Here is a 26,807-nt window from a genome sequence, read left to right as displayed (position 1 = left end):
ACCAAGTGTTTAAATACTTCCTAGTTTGTGCTGAAGAGTTTCCCCCAAATTCCTACGTACTGAGAACCTCACAACAAGGACGTATTTGGAAATTATGACTTTCTCCATGCAATTCATTAACTAGAGGTTGTGTTGTATTAATATGGGTCCTCCATGCAACATGTCCTTACAAAGAAGGCCACGTGAAGCTACCACGATACAGATGTGTAAGAGGATGAAGCCTGGCACGGCCAGAGAGACGGGGGTTGGAACAATGACGGTGAAAGGCAATGATGCCGGAGGACTGATGCTTGCCAACCCCAAGCTCCTGGAGACTTGCGGGACAGGTTTGCTCTGCCAGCCTCCAAGTAGAACAATTCGGCTAGCACCCTAATGCTTAATTCCTGCCCTCTAGAACTGTGAGAGAATAAAATTCTATTTTATGCCATGCAGTTTAGGGAATTTAGCTAAAAGGGACCTAGGAAACTAATTCCTGTATGCATTGGCAGGATCTGTTGCCTGGGCAGAATATAGTTATGGGAGTTAGCTGTGGTTCCATAGAAAAGGCGGCCTTTGGGCTGGAGAGATGGCTTAGCTGCTAAGGTGCTTGCCTGTGAAGCCTAAGGACCTATGTCTGACGCTGCGGTTCCCACATGAGATGCACAAGGTGATGCATACTCAAGGTCGCACATGTGCACAAGGTGGCACACACATCTGGAGCTAGGTTACAGTGGCTGGAGGTCCTGCTGCACCAATTCTCTCTCTTTTGCTCTCACCTTCTCTCTCATAAAAAGGGCAGTCTATTGGGCTTGCCTTAAAAACAAAACAGAAAAGAAAGGAAGGAAAGGCTGCTTTCATTGGAGCTCGAAGCTGTGTATGGACCTAGCACTAAACAATCAATACCGTCATTCTACAGTATTTATACTCATTTTCTTTTGATATATTCTCTAGTGGTTTTGTATCACTTTTCCATCATAATTTGCATTGGGTAATTTGTTTTGACATTAGTAAATATTCGTCTAAATTGGGCTCATATGGAAAAGCATACATAATAGTTTGTGCCCTTGTACCCTGTGATCTCAATCAGTTGAGAAGGCTTTGGTTAAAAGCTAACAGCATTTTCCACAAGAAATCATTAGTTCCTTGTGTTGCCTTCTCCTAAAGTGAGTACTTAGGTGATTATAAAATAAAATAAATAAATAAGTAAGTAAATAAATAAATAAATTCGGGTTGGAGAGATGGCTTAGCAGTTAAAGTATTTGCCTGCAAAGCCAAAGGATCCTGGTTCAATTCTCCAGGACCCACATAAGCCAGATGCACAAGGGGGTGCATGTACCTAGAGTTCATTTACAGTGCCTGGAGGTCCTGGTGCACCCATTCTCTCCCTCTCTCTTTCTCTCTCTCTGCCTCTTTCTCTCTGTCAAATAAATAAATTAAATTAAAAAAAAATTAAACTCATATTTTCCGTTTTACTTCATTCAGCCGTTGGTGTTAGATGGGCTAGAAGGCACCCTGCGTCAAAAGTTGTGGTCCATCTCACCAAGCTTGTAAAATAACGGCATGCCCTTGTTTCACCTAAACTGGAGGGAAATTGGATGTAGAGGCAACAGAGTAAATAACTTTTGATCACTGAAATTGGATTTCATGTTATATTCAAGAAAAGTCTGGAAACGAAACCGTACGAAGCCCTATAGGCTTCAAAGCAGCTGCCTGGAAGTAGATTTCTCCACCTGAAGCAGAGTAAACTTCTCGTTTTCAACCTTGACAACAGCCTGTTTTCTTAGCTGACAAAGCAGTCATGAGACTCCACCAAGCGAGATGGCAGACAGCACGGGAACCCCAGCAGGCACAGGGTGGGGCCTTCCTCTACAGCCACAGGTGAAGAGAGGAGCCGGTCACGACAGCAAGGAGGAGGGAATGCATCCTCCTGCCCCCACAGGTAGACTCAAGTCACACTTCTTGCGGAGCCCCAGGAGACCCCACCGCTGCTGGCACCAATAGGGTAAAGTGGGCGAGGGGATCCAAATCAGCATTTGCACCCAAGCTAGGTTTTCTTTGCTCTCTGAAAACCAAAGGGACTCCTTGAGCGAACGTTGTTTCATTTAACTCAAAAGAGACAGTCGGCTAAGTTTGTCCATTTGTCTGAATTCCATTATACATGTAAACTGGAGTAGCTTTTGGCAAGTTGCCTCTAATAAATGAGTCACATATCTTTATCTTGTTATATAAAATGTACATTTGGGGTTGGCCTAGCCATTATGGTGCTTGCCTATGAAGCCCAAGGACCCAGGCTTGATTCCCCAGAAACCACCTAAGCCAGATGCACAAGGTGACAGATGCATCTGGAGTTCTTTTGCAGTGGCTGGAGGCCCTCTGGTACCTATTCTCTTTGTCTCTCTCTCTCTCTCTCCCTCTAATAAAAATAATAATAAGGTATTTTTAAATGAACATTGCTTTCTTTGTAAAGAAATAAATGTAATTTTCATGTTTCAAAAACTGACAAAAAGAATAATTATCAGTACATTCTGTGTGCATTGGGAGATGACTAGTCATTTTTGACAGTGAAGACTTGCCAGAATCATTAAATTGTTGTTTTTCAAATGAAGAGAAAATGTTTAGAAATTGCAAATCATAGTTACAGGTGATTCATATTTACAAGAAAAGGGTCTGCAAGGAAAATACCAAGAAGTAGATGGTTTTGTGTTTCCAACTCCGCTCTCTGATGAGTAGGCAGTCACCCATTTGTACGTTCAAATTCAAATGAATTAAAATCAATTAAAATTATTTCTTCATGTGGTAAAGGCTGCATTTCAAAGCCTTGATAGACATTTGTGTCTAGTGGGTAGAGCAAGTGAGGAACGTTAAGATCTTGGTAGAAGGTGGTGTTGGGTATCTTTACTATAGATTTTTAAATATATTATAAAAATACTTACTAAAGTGATGCTGACGTCTGTATTTCTCCCTGCATTGCTCATTTGTTGTTTATTGCACTGGTATCTACTGGTGTAAATGTTCACCCACTTGCCCAGTGTGTGTTGGTTTTTTTTTTGTTTTGTTTTTTGTTTTTTGTTTTTCACCCAGAGAGTGGAGAATAACACCTTCTCCTTTTCCTCCTGTGCAACCCCTCCCTGCCAACTTCTCATAGGACATAAGAAATGGAAGGCAGAGCTTGCATGACTGATCCACTTGGAGATCCCCATGTAAAGATTGTTAACTTGAACCCAACTATAAATCCTTTGCCTTACAAATGGTTTAGGTTTCAGAATCAGGTTCTGCTATCTTTAGGGGCTACTGTTCAACTCATAAAAGAACTATTTTTTTTTTACAATTTCTTTCTTATTTATTTTACTTTGTGTTGCCCCTTTGCCATTTACTGCACTGGCATCTATTGGTATAAATGTTCACACAATTTCCCAGTATGTATGATTTTTTTTTTTTCTCCAGAGAGTCTTTTCCACTAGAAAAGTCTGGATTCCTGTTTTGCTACTGTTATTATATTAATCTTACTTGTCTTGTGATTGTTTCTCAAAGCCTAGGATGGAAAAGTCCATGGCTACTCTGCCTCTCAGTTTTACAAATATAATTTCAATGATTACAGAGCATGTTGCTATATTTTAAGCCATACCGGCAATTTGCACATTACTATGAACTTTTCAGTGACTTCTTTGATAAATGTTGTGTTTAAAGCTAATGTGTGTATGTCTGTGTGTATTCTGCAGCACATATAGTGTGGTATATGAACATGCATGTACAGATGAGTGTACACATGTGAAGGCCAGAAGAAAACATTTGGTGTCCTCTTCTGTAATTCATTCACATGTATCTTTGAGATAGAATGTCTCCCTAAACAGGATCTAGCACTTCTTCTGTCATATTAGTTAACCAGGGAGTCTCTGGTCTCTCACCCCCCCTCACCCATCGCCAAAGGACTGAAGTTACAGATGTGCTTGAATGGCAATCTCACCCACTATGCCATCTCCCCAGCCCCTGAAATTATAGTTACAAAGAAAAGCATGTAAAAAATGAGACAAGTGGGGGAATATATTGAGATCGTATGTGTGTGTGTGTGTCTATATGAGAGAAGTACTGAGAAAATATGGCTTTTAGTTACTCAAAATATTCCTTAAAAGTAAATGACTGAATGAAAATCCATCCAATGCAATAAATATTCTTGTTTTAAATATATCTTATTATTTATTTATTTATTTGATAGAGATGGGTAGCTAGAGAGAGAATGGGCATACCAGAGCCCCTAGCCAAGGCAAACAAACTCCATATGTATGCACCACTTTGTGCATCTGGTTTTATGTGTGTAGTGGGGAATCAAACTTAGAGTTCTTTGGCTTTGTAGGCAAGTGCCTTAACCGCTAAGACATCTCTCCAGCCCTAAGAGCACCTGTAGAAATTATTAATAAGCCTAACTCTGTAAACTATCACAAAAATTCTCAATACCAGAAAGCAATTTGATGAACAAACCAAAAATTAAAAAATAAACATATATCTGGGTTTACAGAGAAATGGGATTCATAAAGATTGTCAGTAAGGATCTAAATTGTTACAACCACTTTACATTTTGTTTTCTTGTTGAAAAAAAATTGAACCTACATGCATTGTATACCTTCAGTTGTGTGACTTTTCCTTATGAGGCATGAGAGGTTGTCTTTTCACCATAGAAAGGGCACTGATAACAGATTAAAGAAATGATTCCACCAAAGTATAACTTCATGAACTCCTGATTTCAGTTAAGGTTAGTTGCAGGAGCATGAGCAACTTGATGGCTGGAACCCCATGGAAGAAGAACCCATCCTCAACAAATGTAAACAGCTTATATGCTTCTGGCGTCCTCCTTACCTTCTCCAAGAGAATATGCAGGCCTATTCTCATGAGAGGTTCCTACGGGGAATCAAAACTGCTCTGTATCAAGAAGGCAATGACCATGCCACATATGACAGATTTCTCTAGCATCCTCTTAGAGCTATACCCATCCCAAATAGTCATATAAATTCTACAGAAAAAGTAAAAAAATGAAATAAAATAAAGACAAGTTAATACTCACCAATGTATAGTACTCATGAGGGTAATAATAATATCTCAAACAATATTGTTAATTTTACAAATATATTAATGCAGATATTTCATAGTATTTTTCACAGTTAATATTAAGCTGGTGGTTGAAAGTTTATCTACTGGTTTTGAAACATGCAAGGAATCTCTAAAGTAACTCTGTGTTAGTTTCAACTTCACAGAAGATAAGCAAGGAAACATCTTCTCTAGAAGACTCCACCATCAACTTTATTCTGAGGATGTTCCAAACATAAGATTTTCAAGTAATTGAGGTCACAGTTAAGATGGATATGCAGAAGAGTGTGAACAGAAGCATAGGTAGATAAGAAGAAATAGCAGAAGAAGACAGGAAGAAGAAGATGAAGGCATAGTGATCTTTCACATATTAGCTGCAGTTTTGTTCCCCGCAGTTGAAATATCTATATTTGGTTATGGTCAAAGAATATTAACTATTAAAGTCCAGAAACAAAAAAAATATAAGGTTTACACAACTGTCTTTATGCCATATTATTCGAATATTCTATTTCATAATTAGCAACTCTTAATCTCTTGCTTTGTCTAATTTATAAATAAAATTTTCTTATGGGGATGTATATACTGGAAAAAATAAAGCACAGCTGGAGAGATAACTTAGTGGTTAAGGCGCTTCCCTGCAAAGCTAAAGGACCCAGGTTTGATTCCCCAGGAACCACACAAGCCAGATATACAAAGTGGGACATGTGTCTGGAGTTTGCTTGCAGCAGCTAGAGGCCCTCACATACCAATTCTCTCTCTCTAGCTGCCTCTCTCTCTCTCTCTCATAAATAAATGCAAACTAAAACAGTATGGTTAAGATTCATAAATATTTTGGTTTTAGGCATTCACTGAATATCTTGTACCTCATCCTTCTTGGACAAGGGGTGGACTACGGCACTGTAAATGGGACTAAGCAAAAGAAATATAGAAAGCCAACTTCTGTCCTCCAAATGTATTTACTGAAGTCAATGTACCGAGGCATGACATAGGTAAAAATATTTTTTAAAAAAGGGAAGGATTGAAACAAAATTAAGTGAAAAGAAACATTTTATGTGAAATAAGACTTACTAACATGTAAAATATTATTGGCATCAAAACCTAGAAGCTGGCTTCAAAAATAAGAAGAATCATAACTAAGGAAAGACTTGGTGAGCTGAGAGGAAATTCTTCAGAGCAGATCTAACCCCTCACCACAGCAAAGGGCTGCATCGAGTTCAGATATCTCCTTTTCAAATATTTCATAAGACTTTGGGTAATTTAATGTTTTTCTGCTCAGTGAGTGAGAAAATCACCTTATAAATTCTTCACTTCGTGTAGTGTTTTATCCTATTATTATCATTTTTTCAGATAGAGTTGCATGTATCCCAAGCTGGCCTTAAACTCAAATCAGCATGTATGTAAGGAAAATTCTGAACTCCTAATCCCTTGCATGGACCTACTGAATGCTGGCAACACCCTCTAAATTTAGGTGTGCTACGTTCTTAGCCTGTACACAAGGCATGCTTACGTACATGTATTTTGTGTGTGATATATATTTAAAAAACACAAAAGCCAAGAAAAACAACCTGACGCTTTACCTATTAAAGTACAGGAGTACTTATTTTCAGAGAAATCAAGTGATTTCTTGTTTAAGATTGCTATTCCAGTGAAAGTGGCACCCGCTCTCTTTTGCCCTTGACACTCACAGTATGCGCAGCCATAGACTTCCACGCGGAGCCCTATGCGCCCTTCTCCATTCCAGTCCAGGGGCACAATGCGAATGTAACGGGCAATGACTGCCTGCTGCAGGTCATGCCGGACCACACTGTCTGAGTTGATGTTTCCCGGAAACGCCTGGAAAAAAAAAAAAATTCATTTAAAAACCTAGAGAAACATGTCAGAATCAATAAAATTCTTTGTATAATACAACAAAGTTTCTTATCAAGAGACAGGAGACAGGGTTTTGTCTTCTCATCTAAAACGATTTCAAAAAAAAAAACAAACACTTCACTTGGTTTATTATTTTGGTTTTTCAAGGTAGTGACTCACTCTAACCCAGGTTGACCTGGTGTTCATTATATAGTCTCAGGGTGGCATCGAATTCATGGTGATCCTCCTACCTCTGCCTCCCAAGTGCTGAAACTAAAGGTATGTGCCACTATGCCAGGCTGGAGAGATGCCTTAGTAGTTAAGGTGCTTGCTTGCTTGCAAAGCCAAAGGACCCACGTAAGCCAGATGCACAAAGGGGCGCATATATCTGGAGTGCATTTGTAGTGTGCCTGGAGGCCCTGGAACATCCATTCTCTCTTTCTTCCTCTCCCTCTCTCTGCTTCTCTCTCTCAAATAAATAAAAATAAAATATTAAAAATGTATTCATGATAAATGGGCTAGTAACTATAGATCCTTTTACATACATACGTATATTCATATATTAAAAGAATAAAAGGTTATACGACCCTACTTTAGTACCCATTAAATATTTAATACTAAAATTTTACTTCAAACATGTTATTTTAGCCTTTTATATTAAAATAGTATTTGTGTAATCTGACCATATCCTTTGCTCTAAATGATTTTTTCTTTTTACTACCTTCCCATGAAACCCTAGAAATCCATGATTAACATTTCACAATCAAATAGGAGATGAAGTAAGTGAAGACAGTAATCAGGTTAAGGTTTTCTAACTCCAATATAAATTATGTGCATTGTCTAAAACATGATAACTTTTTTTTTCTTTCTTATTTTGTTCAAAAAGAGATACTACAGGGATCATACATGCTGAAAGTTCATCATATCTATTTTGTTTATTTTTCAGAACAAGCAAATAAATTTTGTCAGGGGATAAGGAAAATAGCCAATCAAGAAGCACTGATTAGACATCTATTTATATAAATGTAGAGCAAAGTAATGTGGGGTGAACGGATGTATAGAGCCATAGATTTCCAATCAAGATTACAGTCCAATCATAGGCAAATGGAAGCATAATCCAAAGAGGATTTTTTTAAAAAATAGAGACCCCTGTATTTCCTATTATATAAGTCGAATAAAGAGGGCATGTTCTACTTTAAACATTAGTTGTTTTAATTTCATATGTTTTTTTCTGCATTTCCCTATATTAGATAATTAGAGGTTTGTAAAGCTACATTCTTCAAGAAATCCTAATTTACATGTGCTTAAATTTTCTTCAGCATAGAAAAGCACATAAAATAAAGCTTTTTAATAATGAAAATATTTTACGTAGCAGCTGGGGAGATGGCTCAGTGATCAAGTGCTTGCTACATATGTGTGAGAACCTGAGATTGGTAGGCAAGAATTTGATCCCTGAACCACCCATGCATTAGTACTGGATTTTGGTTCCCCAGAGTCAACATATAAAAAAGCTGGATACAGCAGTACTAACATCTGTAATTAGAGCACGCCTACAGTTAGAAGAGACAGAGACAGGAGAATATGCCAGAAATACATGGGCTAGCTAGCCTAATGAATGGAGTGGTAAACAGGAGACTCCAACTCAAGTGAGGCAGAGTTGATGTGAGACCTGACATCTGAGAGTTGTCCTCTAACTTCCGTATGTACACCGTGGCATAAGCATGCCCACACATGAACACACACACGAGACTTTACAAAAAGCATTATCTTATAATGATTATCTTTTATATTCTCGGTATGCAGAACTGTAACTTGCTTTCATATAAAACTGCAAGTTTTATATCTTTTAATTCTCCTTCACAATAATCTATAATGTTAAGGTGTAAGGTAAGATGTAAGAAGTACTGACAGAGATTTTTGTTTGTTTTTTGGTGTTTATTTTTTTGAAGTAGGGTTTCACTCTAGCCCAGGCTGACCTGGAATTCACTATGTAGTCTCAGGGTGGCCTCAAACTCATCCCACCTCCACCTCCCTAGTGCTGGGATTAAAAGTGTATGCCACCACACCAGGCCAAGAGAAGATTTTTATAAAAATGTTCAGAGTTGCTTTGAAATGGAAGGATCTGCTTTAGTTCCTACACATCCCTCTACAGTAAATCTGTAGTGTCAGGTTTGTTACCCAGTCCACACCCTGTGGTGGTGCTCCTGTGCAGGATAAGATCTAGCAATTATAAAGAGGGCTACAATATTTCCTCCCACTCAAAATGATTTATGTAACCTTCACATGGCTTCAACAATCTATATAATAGATAACATTTAGTCGGCAACACAGAGAAGTCTATGTTGGGAAAATTTGGGAGCTGTTTAGTGAGTACGTTCCACCACAAACTTCTAGATCTCTCCCTTCCTCCATCCTTTCCGCAAGACAGGACTGTTTAAGATTGAATTTTCACACTTACTGAAGCAACCTCTTGCATCCTGGTGATAAAACTTCACTAAGAGAAATGTTCAGCTGTACTTTTCTTCTTTTCAGTTCCTTTTTGTAGCCACGATTTACTTTATAAAGTATCTATGAGTCTCATTAAGTACTCTATATTCACCCAGAACTGTATTTTAATGACTCCTGTGGGTCGTCTGACTTCAAATGAAGAACAATGAGAATCTCTGAACAAAACCACCTGACTGAAATCCACAGTGACAACTGTGCTCATCTAAAATTTACCACCCTAGGGCTGGAGAAATGGCTTAGCAGTGAAGGCGTTCGACTTCAAAGCCAAAGGACACAGGTAGGATTCCCAGGATCCATGTAAGCCAGATGCATAAGGCGGCACATGCGTCTGGAGCTTGCAGCAAGAGAATGCTGGTGAGACTCTAGCCAGAAATACCGATGAGGTTACTGGTCCTGTGGAATTTCTGTCGTTCAGGTGTGGAGCAGGGCAACATCGGGCAGGTAGTGGCACAGGTACCCTTGCCTGTATGATATGCTACTTCACAGCCCACACCATGTGTTGCCACCGCTGTTGATATGCTCGTGTTGTGTGTGTGGTTATATATTACACAAGAAGTTACATGTGTAAATAGTACATGCAGCGGCCAGGAAGGTAAAGCTTCCTAACGTCTGGAACATGTCTGTGTGGGCCAGTAAGAAAACTGATACTGCCGGGGTGCAGCGTAGCAGAAAAGAGTTGGAGAGAATTTGGGAATTGGGAGCTGGAGAAAGACAGACCTGTAGCTGTGACAACGTGTACATTCCAAGAGTGCCGAAAGAAAATGCACTTGGCAGTTATAAGCAAGGAAATTAGAATTTTTTAAGATGGATGACACTGAGTCCTCACTCCCCCAGAAAATGAAACTTCCCAGAATTGTTGAAGAATATAACATAATATAAAACATAAAATAGCAACACATGGGGTAATCTGACACTAAGTACCTTACAGAAACACGAGGGGGGCAACACTAGTGAGGGTATGATATTTTCTTCAGGATTTGTTGCAATACGTTGCACATTGTGGACTTCTTTTCATATCCAAGTACATTTTGAGACATAAGACGTTACCCTAGTTGAAGTTTTAAACACGTCACAGTGTGTCGTAGCTGTTAACATTCATTGTCTTAAACAAAAACCTGCAAAATGTCTTGTGATATAGTTAATATTTGGGAAATTTAGGAAACACAGAACAAGGTATAGTCAGGGATTTAATGCATGCATAGAATACTTATGTGTTGTTTTACTATTTAAATGGATCTCATTTACTTTGTTTCATTTCTATTCCACTGAAAATGTTAAATTTTATAAGGATGCCATCTTCTTTGGGCAACATTTTCACTTGACTACATGTTGAATACCAGGAAACCCAGGGTGAAGCTTCTAGATCATGTACTTGCCTTATGTGAAGAGAAAATTTTCAACTGGAAAGAAAGTTATTTTCCATTTTAGGCACAGTGCATTTTACTTTTGATATTGGACCTTTCATACTTGAATATAAAATTGTAAGTCTTACTGATAATATTTATCAAACTCCATTTTGGTTACCCATTTGATTTCTTGCCTTTTTATTGTTAGATGACCTATTTTGCCTGTATATTTTGTTTTTCTCTCCTACTTTGTATCCACAAATTTGTTATAATAAACATTTTATTTATTCATTCATTTTTCCCTAGCATGTTCCCATTGTGGTCATTAGTACCAATCTCTCCTCTGCAGTTTTGATATAGTAATTTTAAAGTTTAAATGACACTGTTTCCTGAGGGAAAATACTGTCCATTATAATGTATCGCTTTATAGTTAAACTAGTATTCACTTTGAAAAGGAATATTTTTTTATATAATTTCACTCTCAGTCTATGGAAATTTCACATGTAAGCATGAGAAAGGAATTTAACCAAACCTTTAAGATTTAGAAATAAAAATGTAAAACTAAAACAGAATAAATTTGAAGTTTTCTTCCTTAAAATAGTGTCACTTTAAATCCCACCCTCATTTGAATTAGCATTGAAGGATAAAAAATGCCTTGTACAGATGCGAAAACATAAGCCAAATTTATCATTGCAAGGCTAACAAATCAGTTTATGGCAACTTGTAAATTACATGTTGCTGCTATTAGATTCCCTTGTTTTCCATGATTTATTATAAGCTTAGGATGGGTTACTTTTCGATCATTATTTTAATTCACACAGAATTCATGTAGCTCACAATGCTTTATGTTCAGTAAAGTTATACACAATATGAAACAGTTTAAGCTCAAACTTATGGTCATTATCTAGAGTTCCTATCCTATAAATTGTTCAAACATAGAGTAAAAAAATTAAAACATACCGTAAGTCATTCACATGGTTAACATTAAAATAAACTAAATAGTTATGTTTTATAATTGAACTTTTTCTATGGCTCAAAAAGTGATTCATATGTACAAGATGGGAAGCAAACTTTCCTTAAACATACTATTCTCCTGTTTCAGAAGTACATTGGTCAGCTGTGGAGTTTGTAACTGTGCCCATTGGTTCCTCTATATTAGATGTTGCTTGTAGAGCAGTCAGTGTCCATTAAGTTATCAGATCATGCCTCTAAGTGAATAAATAAAAATATCTACTCTTTAATTCCCAGACATTTGCATAAAGGTCATTGTTATCTCTAGTACTCATTTATACGTACTAAGTCATACATGTAATAACATCGTATAAGAAAACATGATAGCATGCTAGTCTGATTCAAGAAGACACTAGGATAATGACTACATTTTCCCCAAAGTTATGAGAATGTCATTACAATTATGCAAAGTGGCTAGGAATCATGGGATTGTTAAAGAAAATGGAAATGATCATGCAAAATTCAACAAGGAATGCTAGCAGTAATATGAAAATTAACATTCCTCATCCATCAACCTCAGGATGTTCACATAGGTAATTCACCTAATGTCTGCTTCAAGCTCTTTTTTTTGGATCACAAAACCATGACAAATATTGTGGGACAAATGCCAAAACGTTCATTCTATGTGTAAGCAATACTACATCCTTGGCCATGTTAAGTACACCTCATATTATCTCTTTACTTTTTTCATTGTGCAACTATCTTCAAGTTATTTGATAGAAGATTAACTTTGTCCTTCCTTGAACTTCAAATCAAAGGACTCCACCCATGGTTTTATTTTTATTAGTATTTATTTATTTGCAGAGAGATAGCAAAAGAATATGGATGTGCTAGGGCCTCTAGCCACTGCAAATAAACTTCAGGTGCATGCACCACTTTGTGCATCTGGCTTTTACATGGGTACTGGGGAATCAAACCTGGGACATTATGTTCTGCAGGCAAGCATCTTACCTGCTGAGCCATACCTCCAGCTACCCCTGGTTTCTTACATTCAGAGTAATATTGCTCATATTTTCCTCTGGAGTTGTGCACTGTTAGTTTCAGTCTTTGTTTGTACTTACTATAATTTATTGTACAACCAATAATAAATTAATACTTTTTATAATTTAAACAACTGGGTCAGGTAGGGGGATTGGGTTATGTAACTAGTGGGAGATGTCTGATGATATGAAAATTCAGTAAGAAATTTCTAAGTTAAAAGTCAACAAAGTACCATGTAAATCCATAGGGAAAGTGGACCAAGGCCTAAGGGGATGCTAGAAATAGAACTATATTGTTATTAATTGCATCATTAATATAATACTTGATTAAAATGGTTATCCATAAGGCTACTTCTCTAAAAACATTAGAACTGAGCAATCTGTGTATACAAATCTAGCTTTAACATTCCTGGCCAGTCACTCACAGAGACAAAATCAGTTGCAAGACTCCTGCTATAAACATAAAATCCAATAAATTGTTTTGAGAAGCATAAACTTCCTTTGTACTAAGACAGGAAGATTATTTTTCAAGTCCTCATGCAAAAGAAATTCTGCTATACCAGGAAGGAAGTGGTCAATAACACTGGTACAAAAACACAGCAACAAATTTCATAGCAGGTTTCTTCAAGTCTTCTTCCATGAAACCATGTGGAAAAATACCAGGACTTAATTCAGTGACACAATTTTACAGTGGAACTAAAATGTTCAGTGTTCCCTCTTGGCCAGCTCTCCTCTGTACTTACACAGCCATTTGCTTACTTATCAGCTGGAAATAGTGTGGAGTAGAACTGCGCTGAGCAGATGGCATTGTCAGGACATCCTCCAGGATCTTTAATTTTTTTTTTTTTTTTTCCAGAGAGGGTCACTATGTAGTTTCAGGGTGGCCTCAAGCTCATGGAGATCCTCCTGCCTCAGCCTCCCCAATTACTGGGATTTAAGGCGTGTGCCACTATGTTTGGCCAAAAATGTGGAATTCTCTTTTTGGATGTCATTGTGCATAAGATAAAAATACTTCTGATACCCAGTGGATAGATAATCTGATTTGAACAGTAGTAATAACTTTCACCTCCATCAATCAAAATAAATATATATTTTACCATATTTGTATTCTCTTGCATGATTATGATCCAGTAATATTTCTTAGAAATACAGATTAAGAGACAAAATTATATTTCTTGGTTCTGTACAAGCTAACCATTCCCCATAAATTTAGGCCTTATTTTTCATGGAAAAAAAAAAAAAACAAAACCCTACAAAACACAAGATCTTTTTACATTACTGCCCTCCATTTTTATGAGTTCTGGTTTTCTATTGCCTCCTGTTGTAAATCTTTTCAAATAAATGTACCATGCTTGAATTTATCTCTTCATCTTTATTCTCTTTGGCTGAAGAAAAATTATTCTTTCTTTTTCTTTCTTTTGGCACAGTTATTAGGAAGAATCACTGATGGTAACACAATAACATATTTTTCTTTTGCTTGGCTTTCCTTGGCTATTCTCACAGCTATCATCTTGAATCCTTTTACTCTAGCACATTTCAATTTTGTATCCGTTGTTTGATCTCTGATCACATATCCATACTATTATTGAATAACCTGCAAATTCTCATGGATTATTAATTATCTTGATGCTCATGGCCCTCAAAAATTGAGATCAGAACCCCACTCAGCTTGTCTCTTCCCCTTGACCTCCCTCTTTCCTTTGGTCTTAGCCAAGCTGGCTGAGGCCCCTCTTACACCATTGAGGAGTCATGGGGTGAGCTGGACAGGAATCCAGGTCACGGCCTCCACACCTACCAGGCTTGACTCCAGGATCATCTCTCCCAATGGACTCTACCAGTCCCAGTCACCTGGGCTCACTTCACCACTCCACTATAGCCAAGTCCCACTTTTTCCTCTTCTCTGGTCCTTCATCTACTCCCACATCCTCCCATCAGTTCTCTTCCATGACGTGCCTCACCACCGGTGCCTCAGATCCGGGGCCTCAGCTCACCATTCAACATGAGTGGTTATTCCTCCAAGAAAGGAAGAGAATGGACGAGGTCCAGGCAGAGTGGAAATTATGTATGTGTATGTGTGTGTATATATATATATATATATATATATATATATATATATATATATATATATATATGTATTATATATGTTATACACACACACACACACACACACACACACACATATATATATATATAGAGAGAGAGAGAGAGAGAGAGATTGAGATTGATTGATTTGATTCAGGTATCCCCATAAATTTAGGTGTTCTGAATGCTAGATTCCCAGCTGAAGGAAATTTGAAAAGTAACACCTCCAGGAGGCAGTGCATTGTTGAGGGTGGGCTTATAGATAGTATAGCCAGTTTCCACTTGCCAGTGTTTGGCACACTGTCGTGTTGCTATGGTCCAACTTATGTTGGCCAGGGGGTGATGTACACCCTCTGCTCATGTCATCATTTTCCCCTGCCATCGTGGAGCTTCTCTCGAGCCTGTAAACCAAAATAAACCTCTTTTTGTCCCACAAGCTTCTCTTAGTTGGTTTTTGCTAATAATGTGAACCTGACTACAAATATAGATAAATAGAAAGAAAGAAAGAAAGAAAGAAAGAAAGAAAGAAAGAAAGAAAGAAAGAAAGATAGATAATTTTTTTGTTTTTGGTGAAATTCTCAGGGACTGCTGATGGAGTTATAGAATTTTATAGTTAGTGTCAGTTTGAGAACATTTTACTAGCTTCATAGACATACTCATCAAACCCACTCACAAGAAAATATGAAAAGATGATTTTACATAAGAGTCTGCATGTGTATTTCTCTATCATTTATTTATTTTTTTAATCCCAAAGTAGAAACATCACGAATGAGTGTCAACTGCTACATGGACAAACAAACTGAGGCATCCACAACCCACCACCCAACTGCCCTCCTTCTGTAGCCCAAGGACACATTCCGCTCACACTGTGTTCTTTCTAATTCATTCTTCCCCATATTCATTCCCGGGTATTCCAATTCTTTCCTTAAAACTCTGGTTTGATTATTCTAAGAAAAAAAAATATATATATATATATCATGTCCTGGTTTTTAAAACACATATCAAGAAATAAATTTAAAAAAAATCTACTTATGTCTTTAATTACATCATACTCTCACATTTGACCTCTCATGAGGTCAAACTTAATGAAGAGATGACTCATTAGCCACTCTCTTCTTTCCTTCTACTACTAAACTCTAGCTGGTGCTGGTTTGAAAATGAAACTCCAGCCTGCTTTCGTGGTTCCAATCCTAGGTGACTTCTCTGAAGCACTCATAGAACCTTTGTTTCTGGGGTGGAGGCAGCGTGTTGATTCCAGGACAGGATGGCTCCTGCTCTCCTGTGTGTCTTGCTTCTCTCCATCTCATTCCAGGATCCCTCATTTCTATTCTAATTACTAAACATCAGTTCCCATAGTGGTATCTCCAGCTGTGAATTGGATTTGTAATGTAAGCCAGAATTTCTACCTTTCCGTTAGACAGAACACATAACATAGAAGAGGTTGCAAACTGAGAAATAAAAGAAGGGAAACATCATGGTCTTTTGATTTCCTGACCCTATTCCATTTCCTATTTCCTTCCCACACTTTGCTCATGCCATGGCCCTCCTGGTCCTCCAACTGGGAATCTTTTAGACCAGCCGACTCTTCCTTTATCTCAGACCTGTCCCCAGGGTAGGGTGCCCTCCCTCTGAAATGACAGTTTTCTATTTCTGGTACCACTGCATTTTGCCAAATCGTCCTATTTCCCCCTAAAAGCTAACTGGGTAATTTCCCTGCACATATATTCTTCTCTAAGTCAATGTGTAACCACCAGGAGGGGAATCTTTCTAAATTAAATGCTTTGTTTTGAAAGATATATTTTCATTTATTTAATTGAGAGATAAAAATGGAGAGAGAGAGAGAGAATATATTGGTGTGTCAGGGCCTTCTGCCACTGCAAACCAACTCCAGATGTATGAATTACTTTGTGTATCTGACTTTACATGGGAACTGGGAATTGGGCCCAGGGTTGTTGGGCTTTTGGAAGCAAGTGCCTTTAACCACTGAGCCACCTCTCTAGCCCCTAAATTAAAATCTTAATCTGTATGAATTTAATAGCTTCACTCAAAATTAGATACTGTCACTTCTGCTTACACTGCCATCTATTCAATAAGTTAGAATAATTTGCACAATTATCACTCTTTGTTTTGTATAGGGGATGTAAAATGACTAGCTTAATGGATTCCTTTCAGCAAATTAACAAAGCTGATTTAGGTTGACACATGTATTTGTTTTATTGGTGTCATTCATATAAAACCATAAGGCTTTTAGAAAGAACTTCATTACAATTCCTGATTTAGATGAACACTATAGTGCAGTCCCTACCTTTAGATAGAGAGATGTATATTCAAATAGATGATAGATGTATGGATGGATGGATAGATAGATAGATAGATAGATAGATAGATAGATAGATAGATAGATAGATAACTCATTCCTTGAACAACATGCTGGGTTTTATAAACTATACTATATTCTCCTATAGACATGAAAGGTATTTTTCTTTCTAAACTGAGTAAGTCGGAGCTTCAAGCAGAAGACTTCCACTCTAACGTGAGAGCACATCTCCCTCATCGTAGTGGGAGTAGAGATGATGACACTGGGTACAGGACACATGGGAGTCAAGTCAGTCTCCTGACTTCGAGAAATTTTAGCAAAATATTGTCCACATGAATGTTTTCTATGCATGTGTGAGAGTGTGCTGTGTGTATTAGCCACAGCTATTATTCATTAGCACTCTCAGCTTACTTTGATCAGGCAGGGTATCTCTTTGGATAGGAATTCAGGCAGGATAGGTGGGATGGCCTGAGAGCCACAGGTATCCTAACGGTACCTCCCTCACATTGGTAATGTAACCTCAGGCCACCATGCAACATTTTTGAAAACTTTTATTTATTTATTTGCAAGCAGAGAGAGATAGAAGAGAGACAGACAGAGACAATGGGCTTACCAGGGGCTCCAGCAACTTCCAGGGCCTCCAGCTGCTATAAACAGACACCAGATGCAAGCACACTTTGGTACATCTGGCTTTACATGGGTACTGGGGAATTGAACTCTCACTGTTAGGTTTTGCAGGCAAGTGCCTTAACCACTGAACCATCTTTCCATACCCCATGCAACATTTTTAATGAGGGGTCTGAGTGCTGAGTTCAGGCTGTCATGATCACAGGCAAACACTTTATTTAAGGAACTATCTCCCTGGTTCCTGTGCTTATTTTTAGGTCTTTGAAACAGTCAAATGTGACAGTGGATGTATGTCTGCAATAATTTTTGTTAGCCCTGAGATAAAGTGAACAAGCAATTAGTTTTTTGGAGAAGTATGCATGAAGAATCTGTGAAAAAACAAATCAGAGCATTGTTTTGAATCAGATCTCTTGAAAAAGTGACAAAGAAAATAAAAAGAGTGAAAGGAAACAGCCAAGTCTTAATAGCTGTTAAATTACTTTGAAAGCAAAATGGTACTCTTTAGGCCTATTTTATTCAACTTGTTTTTGGAAAAATATCCCACAGAGCTCCCCAGGGGAGAGGTAGGTTAACAGGGCAGAATCATTGAAGAAAGAAAATTATGTAAGAAATCTAACTGAATAAAAGTAAAAAAATAAAATTAAATTAAATTAAACCACATGCTGTTCCACATTATGCATTGATTGCCATATTTAACCATTACTGTAAATATGAAGAAAATATTTCATGTATCATAAAAATAAAATTTTAAGGCATTTTATAAATCTTAACAAAATTAAATCAGTAGAACAAACATGAATCATTCCTAATGCATGTATTTCAGAGTGTTCGAGATGTGGTAATATTTTATTAATGCAATAAGCAAATACAAAGCCATAATCTTGGCTCCTCTCATTTTTATTGTTTTGATATTAGTATTCTGAAGACATTTCTTTATGCTTAGACATGATCTTTTTATCTGTAGAACAAAGACATTTTTACATTCTAATACTCCCATGTACAGCTTAGGAACTGATCTTGAATTATTTATTCACCAAAACTATCCAAGCAATATTTAGGTTTCCAACTGATAAAACTATGTCAATCATACACACACACACACACACACACACACACACACACTACACAATGAGGCAATGAGAGGTGGGGAATTCATGTCACTTGGAAATCTATAAGATTAGCACTGTTTGCCCTTGTATTTTGGTATAATTTTTGATTCCCAAAGCAGTTATGGAAGAGAACACAGACTTATCATGTTGCTTGTCCCAGGCAGCTTCCAATTTTAGCAACCTACACAATCATGGCACAGCCAGTAAAGCAAAAAACTTGATATCGGCACCATATTATTGACAGAACTACAGAGTATATGTCTTTTGAACTAGCTTTGTGTTTATTTGCTTTGCTATTTTTAAATGTGAAGTCTTGCTTTCGTAGCCCATGCCCATGTTGTTCTAAAATTCTTGATATTCCCGCCTCGGCTGTCTGAGTCCCGGGATTATAGGGATAGGGCATTACATCCAGTTTAGTGGGACTAGCTTTTATATGTACTGTTTTGTTGTTGAGATTGCTTCTTTCGTCTTCTTTTTCAACTTAGTTCTCACTATAGAGTGTATTTTTGCTCCACTGATGGCATAAGTGGTGACTTTCAGTATGACTAGTAATTATTTAAGAACTTCAGTGTGAAACCAGCAGCTTGTCACTGTGAAGAGTCACTGGCACCTCTACTGTTAAGCATGGATTTTTTATTTATTTATTTATTTATTTATTTATTTAATTTTTGTATTCAGTGAATACAGTCGAGTTGGTACCATTGTTAGCCTCCTCCCTGTCTTCCCCCCTCCACAGTGACCCTCATTTTTGGGGCATATGTGTTGTACATTGTGGGGCTAGCCATCAATTTGGGGGTAGGAGGAAATGTCTCTGGGTGTCGTGACCCCAACGTGTGTCTCTGACATTCTTTCTGCCCCCTGTTCAGCAAATTTCCCTGAGCCATGTTGGGTTCATTTTAGGTCTCCATCGGAGAATCTGTTTCTCTTTTTCAGATAGACACAGATCCTAAGGAGAGAACAATCATACCTCAAAAAGACCCCAGCTGAACGTAAGAATAATTAGGGAAGCATTCAAGAATGCTATTTTCTTGGAGAACTGGGAAGCATCACAAAAGTGAAGGAGATAGACACAGAGAACAATCAACTCCTACCCAACCAGATATCCAGAGTCACAGAGGCTCCCAAGACCTCAACACTGGAGAATGGATTTTTGATACAGCAGCCTGCAGGAGAGAGAATATCTCAAGGAGGGCAGATGGAGATGGAGAGCAGGAAAGAGTGGCAGATCCTACCTAAGCACTCTTACTAAGGAAGGACGCTGTGCCTTGGTGAATACAACATGTCAGTGGTTTCTTGGTTTCTTGGTGCTAGGGAGGAAATGGGAAATATAGGTGACTGTGCCAGAAACTTGAGGAAAAAAACTGTGCCTTTTTACTAGCACAGCCAGCATCCTGGCTGAGATAAGGACTTGAGATTTACAAGATGCCACTGGAGGACACTGGATGTAAGAATTCATGGGCTCTTTCAGCAGCGTTTCTCAGAAATGCTGTCAGATTCCACAATTGCATCACAATTAAAATGTAATTAAAAGGCTTATCTAGTAAGCGACATAAAAGGTTTCTTGAACTATTAAAATCTGCATCTTATAAGTGGCTTGCTTTTGTTTCTAAATGACAGTAAATTTCTAAACAGATATTGTCAGACATAGGGAAGAAAAATATTGATGAAATTGTATGCTCCCTTTTAGTGGGGGAAGGTATTCTAAGACCTGAAAGCTGCATTTCTTTCTGACAGGACTTCTCACCTGACTAGGAGAGCAGCATTGCACCAAGCATCCAGGCATATGAGGAGCTCATTTGGACTGTCTTCGTAAGCGGATCACAAGGCATTTCAGATGCTCAACTCTATAGACCGCAAATCACTGGGCTCTATCATAAGGAGTAGAATCATAGAGTACATGCAACATAATCATCACTGTGATGCTTGATAAATATAGTGATGAACACAGATTAGAAAAATTAATGTGTCCAAGTGCAGTGATTTAGCTACTTTACAATGTAAAGAAAAATATACCAAAGATTCATAAAAATTATAATCATGATAAAATCACATAAGCACTTAATTATGAATGAAATAGTAAACACTTTTGTCATGTGCTTTTATTTTCTTTTTACCATACTGGTATCAAATTCAGGGTCTTGCACATGCCAGGATAATACTTTTACCACTGAGCACACCTCAAGTTGATTAAACTGTGCTAGCAAAATAATTTCTTGGAAATCTTATTTGATATTTATAATAAGAAAAGTATAAATTATAGGCCTAGCATTTCTTCATAGTGAAAACTCATGACAGTCAGGAATTGTCACCACAATATTTGAATATGGGGCTTCACAGGACCGTTTTTTATATGAATGAGTATGTTAAGTTTATCAGGAGGTTGAGGAAGCAGTTCTTCAAATTTGTTTCTGGGCTACTGGATTTGTGGCCATCAATGACAGATCTAGAAGTAACTATAGATTATTCCTTGCAGAGAATGACTCACTGCGCTTACTCCACTGAGGCCAGAGCATGGAATGGTTTCAAAAAACACTTGTTATACAAAGTATTGCCTAAAAATAATTACAAATGCTTATATAAGCCTCTTTAACTTCAGGAGCATGTAATTAAACAGCATAACAGAGGTATGTGCATTCTGAAGCTAGGGTCTACTTGCCCATATGGAGTTTCTCCTACTATTAGAAATGTAGGGCTCTGTACTATAGCTACCGTGGAGCACTGCTAGCTCTGGATGAAAGTTTTCCCCAGGCTACTCAATCCAACTGGAGAGGTGGAAATAAAAATCTAGAGACTGGTTCACTGTTCATGGATGTTCAACTTAAACTGCACAGGTTTGAAGTTGACTTGATGGTTATTCAATTTGCATTGTCCCAGTATCTCCTTGCTATGCCTTTTTTTTGTGTGTGTGTGTGATGGAAATGTTAATTGTGTGCGCTGGAAGTTTGTAATTTGTTTTGATTTTACAGGACCCACAGTTAAGAGACAGTCTTGAATCTCAAGTGAGACGCGGTACTTTGGAACATTCTAAAAGTTGGTAAAGGGTATAGGGACCTTTGAACTTGGTCTGAATTCAATTTGCATTGTGAGATGACTATCCAAGCTACCACAACATGATGGCCATTGAGTATAAAACATCTATTAACACATTGGTACTTAATAAGTTAGTGAAAATATAAAGAAGTGTTATCTAATGTGGGCAGCTTCACCTAGAACACCAAACCCATGTGAAATGTAACATTTAAAGAAAGGCTTTCAGGAAAAAAAAAAAAAAAACAAAAACAAAAAACACTTCACAGAAAATGATGCAATGGCTTTTACATTGGAATTTACAATTTTGCTGTTACTGTGAATTATTTTGATAGAACTCGCTATTTGTGAGACACGTAGAGAATGCAGCCTTTGATCCTCCCTAATATTCAGCTAACCATTATTTGCCCTTGTTAAGTGATAGAGGTCAATACCAATACAAGACAAGCGCGCAGAGAAAGCAGCACAGCAGGAAAGAACATTTAGAAATGAGTTGCAACACTCAGCTATTTTGCTACACTTGAATGGAAATAATCACTCATTACATATCTTTAAGTGATATTAAAAATATAAAACTTAAACTTGTAAGTGGTGGACAAATACTTAGTACTACTTAGGGAATATGAGAATTATTATAAAAACTAAGAATAATTTTCAAACCTTTTTTTTTAACTTTTCAATTAAAATACCTTAATTTGCTTATACTGTCTTTACTCAGGGGTAAATTAATAATACTCATTGAGAGGCATAATTTTGAGTAAGAAGACATCTCATCTTCCATAGTTGATTATACAAATTATCTGTGAAGTTTAATTTCCCCTTTGCCCTTGATTGTGACTCTCAAGACATGAACGCAAATCTTTTGTAAAAGAGGGTGCCCATGGGTCACCAGATTGAGAAAGCCTTATATCCTATCCTTCCCCGTGGCTCATCAGAACTGAAAAGGCATCTGATCCTGGTTTAATTTCCTCGGTGTCATATCATCCACATACATTACAATTACTTTAATTGACTCAGACAGCCCATTTTTAAGATGTAATCCTTGAATTTATATATGTACTTCAATTTCTAATTACAAGGGTTTTCATGGAAATATTTGAAGGAATAGAACTCTTTTATTCCCCAAAGGAAACTTGAATATATTTTCCATTTGTCTATCATAAATACCTCTGCTAAGGCATGAGTGAGGAAAAATTTTCTATTCATTCTTACTTCTTCTATCCTTTCTCCTATTCTTAATGCCCCAGCAATCTGTGTAACATGTGTTGAAAACCATGACATTAATTTCAAGCAAGAGAATATATGAGAAGTACAGTCCAGACCACATGGGATGATGTCATGAAGGAGCAGCTAATAAGGAAACAGGAGTTGAGCTAATATTGAACTCCACTAGTTATTGGCGTATTTGCATCGTATAACTAGACAATTTTACATCTAGCTTAGTGGAGTGGATTGAATGAAATGTTTCCACAGCCTCGTATGATTTGAATACTTGGTCCCCATTGGGAGGTAATTTGGGAAAGTTGTGAAATTTTGGGGAGGTGAAACCATGCTGGAGAAGTTGTGCCATTGGGGATAGCCCCTGAAGTAAAATACCTGTCTACTGGATGTTCAGAGATATTTCACTAGGAATATTTCCCTCCTTTACTGCTATAAGAAGACGAGATTCTCTTTTGTCTATTCTGCCAGGATTGGCCACCATGAAGAAGCTTAACCTCAAAATTTAACCTGAAACAAACCCTTTTTCCTCTCTTAAGCTACATTTGTACTGGTGTTTGGCACAGCAATGAGAAACTTGTTGATAGCTTCATAGACTCATTTTGTTGAACATCTCCCCATGTCTTTTACGTTTATGTCAACTTTAACATACTGATGGCTAAAAAGTGATGATGTAAACAAACATTTTATATATGTTCACTACTGGTTTTTAGGAGAATCATGAGTTTATTCTTAGGATGTTGAAATTCACATCTGAAATTACAAGGTATGTGGTAAAGAACTTCTCAGAGAAAATCAGTTTGTGCTCTTTGCTTACTGTTCCTTAATTCATTAACATAAAAATTGTATTTAAAAATTAAATTAATTGAGGGATGCTAAAATCTTAAAGATAATATGAATATTATTTAAATTTACTTGAAATAAATTCATTACAAAATATTTAAATGTATTTCATGTGAAGTAAGTAGGTATAGCATAAATATGAAACAAAAAGCAGCATTATAAATAATAACAACACTACGGCAAAAGCCTCACTGCAGAAAGCATTTTAAAATGTTGTTTTACAGTAAAGTGTATCCATTAACATTATGTTTCAAGATATGGCTATAGTTGTTACATTTTCCAATTCATTAACATATGTGTTCAGTAGAAGAATCTGCCATGAAATGAACAATGACAATGGGGGAAAAGGGGCAAGAATGGATGCAGGAGAAATAGTAGAAATGACTAAACAATACAAGCAAATACAAGTAGAAATGGGGGAAACTAAAAAAAAGATAACACTTTTTAAAAATTTTATTTATTGATTGATTTGACAGAGAAAGCGGAAGAGAGAGGGAGAGAATGGGCATGCCAGGGTCTCCAGCGACTGCAAACAAACTCCAGACATGTGTGCCCCCTTGTGCATCTGACTAATATGGGTCCTGGGGAATTGAATCTGGGTTCTTTGGCTTTGCAGGAAGATGCCTTAAGCGCTAAGCCATCCCTCCAGCCCAAGATCACATCTTTTTTTTATTTTTATTTTTATTTATTTATTTGAGAGCGACAGACACAGAGAGAAAGACAGATAGAGGGAGAGAGAGAGAATGGGCGTGCCAGGGCTTCCAGCCTCTGCAAACGAACTCCAGATGCGTGCGCCCCCTTGTGCATCTGGCTAACGTGGGACCTGGGGAACCAAGCCTCGAACCGGGGTCCTTAGGCTTCGCAGGCAAGCGCTTAACCACTAAGCCATCTCTCCAGTCCCAAGATCACATCTTTTAACCCAAGTTTAACCATGGCATTAATTTCAAGCAAGTAATATGTGAGTGGTGCAGCCCATGGTTTTTAATACATGTTATACAGTGAAGAAAAAGGCACCAAATCATTTAAAATGCTTTCTTTTTGCTAGCTTACATTACCAAGGTATTATTACAAATGTGACCAGATTTTCTCAAGCATGTCTAGAATCAATACTTCTCCTTTCAGCATGTCAGCCACACTAAAGCTTTGACAGACAGATATATATATATATATATATATATATATATATATATATATATATATAGTGAATTTTTATCTGAGAATGTCAGTAGTTGTGGTGTCCTAGGTAAAAGATTTTTCTCAACTGTCTCTTGAAGTGCACCTTGACCTCACATAAATTCTTTCCCCCACATTGAAAAACATCCAGCGAATCTAACCCATGACTGTGATTTTCCAAGGAGTAATTGTAGGCCATTGCAAAGGTATCTTCCTGAGACAACATGTTCTATATATAATAAACAATTTAATAACTGAATTTTAGCCACTCTGGAAAACCCAGAAGTAAATACATTTTTAAAATATGGGACCATTTGTCAATAATACCTTCAAAAGTCTGCTATGGTCCCTTTGTTTGAAACCTGTTATTATTTAAAAATCCCTGTGGGGGAGAAAAAAGTGGTTTGTATGGATTTACGATGATTTAAAGCATGGAGTTTACTGTAGGGTTTAAAGTTGTTATTTCACAGATTATGTTTGTCTGACTTTGTAATGGGAAAGAGAGAGTGGTTGGATAGCCAAAGACACAATCTTAAGGTCTGGAACTCTCTGCAGGGGAGATTTTAGGCACTGTTAAGTATGTGAGCACATTGAGCTTCAATCCACAACAAAGACACTTTTTGCACTTCACCAGTGACATCTAGACAAGCCATCAGAACATAGATTTTAAAGGATCATTTATCAACTGTTTTTCCTTCATCAGGGATGAGAAAGCCAACTTCTGACAAATTAGCTTCGGCAGGTCAGGAAGTTTTTGAAGTCACAACTTTTTTCAATTGCCCAGAAGTAAAATAGAAAACTGTCAAATTTCCAGGGTTCTCAAGGGTGAGCACAGTGCTTGAATATTGAAAATAAGTGAAGGACTGCAGGCCACAGCAGACAGTACTGTCATAATAACATCTTTAGAAGTGACCATTGTTGTTCTAGAAAGGGAAATGATCACATCCAGTGTGTGACTGGCCCAAAATGTGGAATGTATGGAATCATGCATGAATGTTTAGACTACATTGGACTCTGAATTTAAGTTCATTGTGGGGAAACTGGAAAGAAGATGGCTTATGTGGCATCTAGAACTTCTGTCACGCAGTATTTCTAGTGCTTTATCATTCTTAAATTCCAAAAAAACATTTGTGTTCAAACACAAAGAGACATAAGAAGTCCTCACATTGACACAAGAGCAATTCAGCAACTCAATCTCATTTTACAATAAAAATGTACAACTAAGTATTTAAGAATCCTCCCAAATCTCTCATTTTCATAACACAACTGAGTTTCTCCACCACCACAACACAGCCACAGAGCTTATCACTTGCACTTCTCATGGAATAAAATAAATCTTTTTATGTTATAGGGGCATACTAGTTCCAAGTTGTTAATTTTTTGAAAAAGAAGTCGCTCATTTGGATGATGCCAACATTTTTACCACTGAGTAAAGAAATCATTACCCACTGGACATAGAGACAAAGTAATAAAATATAACTTAGATTAAGAGAGTTAGGAATTCCTCCAGAACTTCTTGCTTCTTGTTTACTTACTTCTTGCAGCAGTCTTATTTTCCCCAATTTCCCAAGGCGACCCAGAATGCTTACACACACACCACGCACACACACGAAACAGAGAGAGAGGGAGAGAATTTGCACGCCATTGCAACTGAATGCCA

The 26,807-nt window shown here is 37.4% G+C and overlaps 1 protein-coding gene across 1 annotated transcript in view; it reads right to left on the bottom strand.

Moving 5' to 3' along the window:
• Cntnap2 (contactin associated protein 2) overlaps positions 1–26,807 on the bottom strand; it is a 1,990,154-nt gene that overhangs the window by 1,220,356 nt on the left and 742,991 nt on the right. The window contains exon 4 of the mRNA XM_004661135.3: positions 6,744–6,891. Coding sequence (XP_004661192.1) covers positions 6,744–6,891 — 148 coding nt within the window. The remainder of the gene's footprint in view (positions 1–6,743; positions 6,892–26,807) is intronic.

This window comes from Jaculus jaculus, chromosome 10 (genome assembly GCF_020740685.1).
Source record: "Jaculus jaculus isolate mJacJac1 chromosome 10, mJacJac1.mat.Y.cur, whole genome shotgun sequence".
Taxonomy (NCBI): domain Eukaryota; kingdom Metazoa; phylum Chordata; class Mammalia; order Rodentia; family Dipodidae; genus Jaculus; species Jaculus jaculus.
The sequence above is the reverse complement of the archived record's forward strand: the minus strand, read 5'-3'. Positions and strand labels throughout refer to the sequence as shown.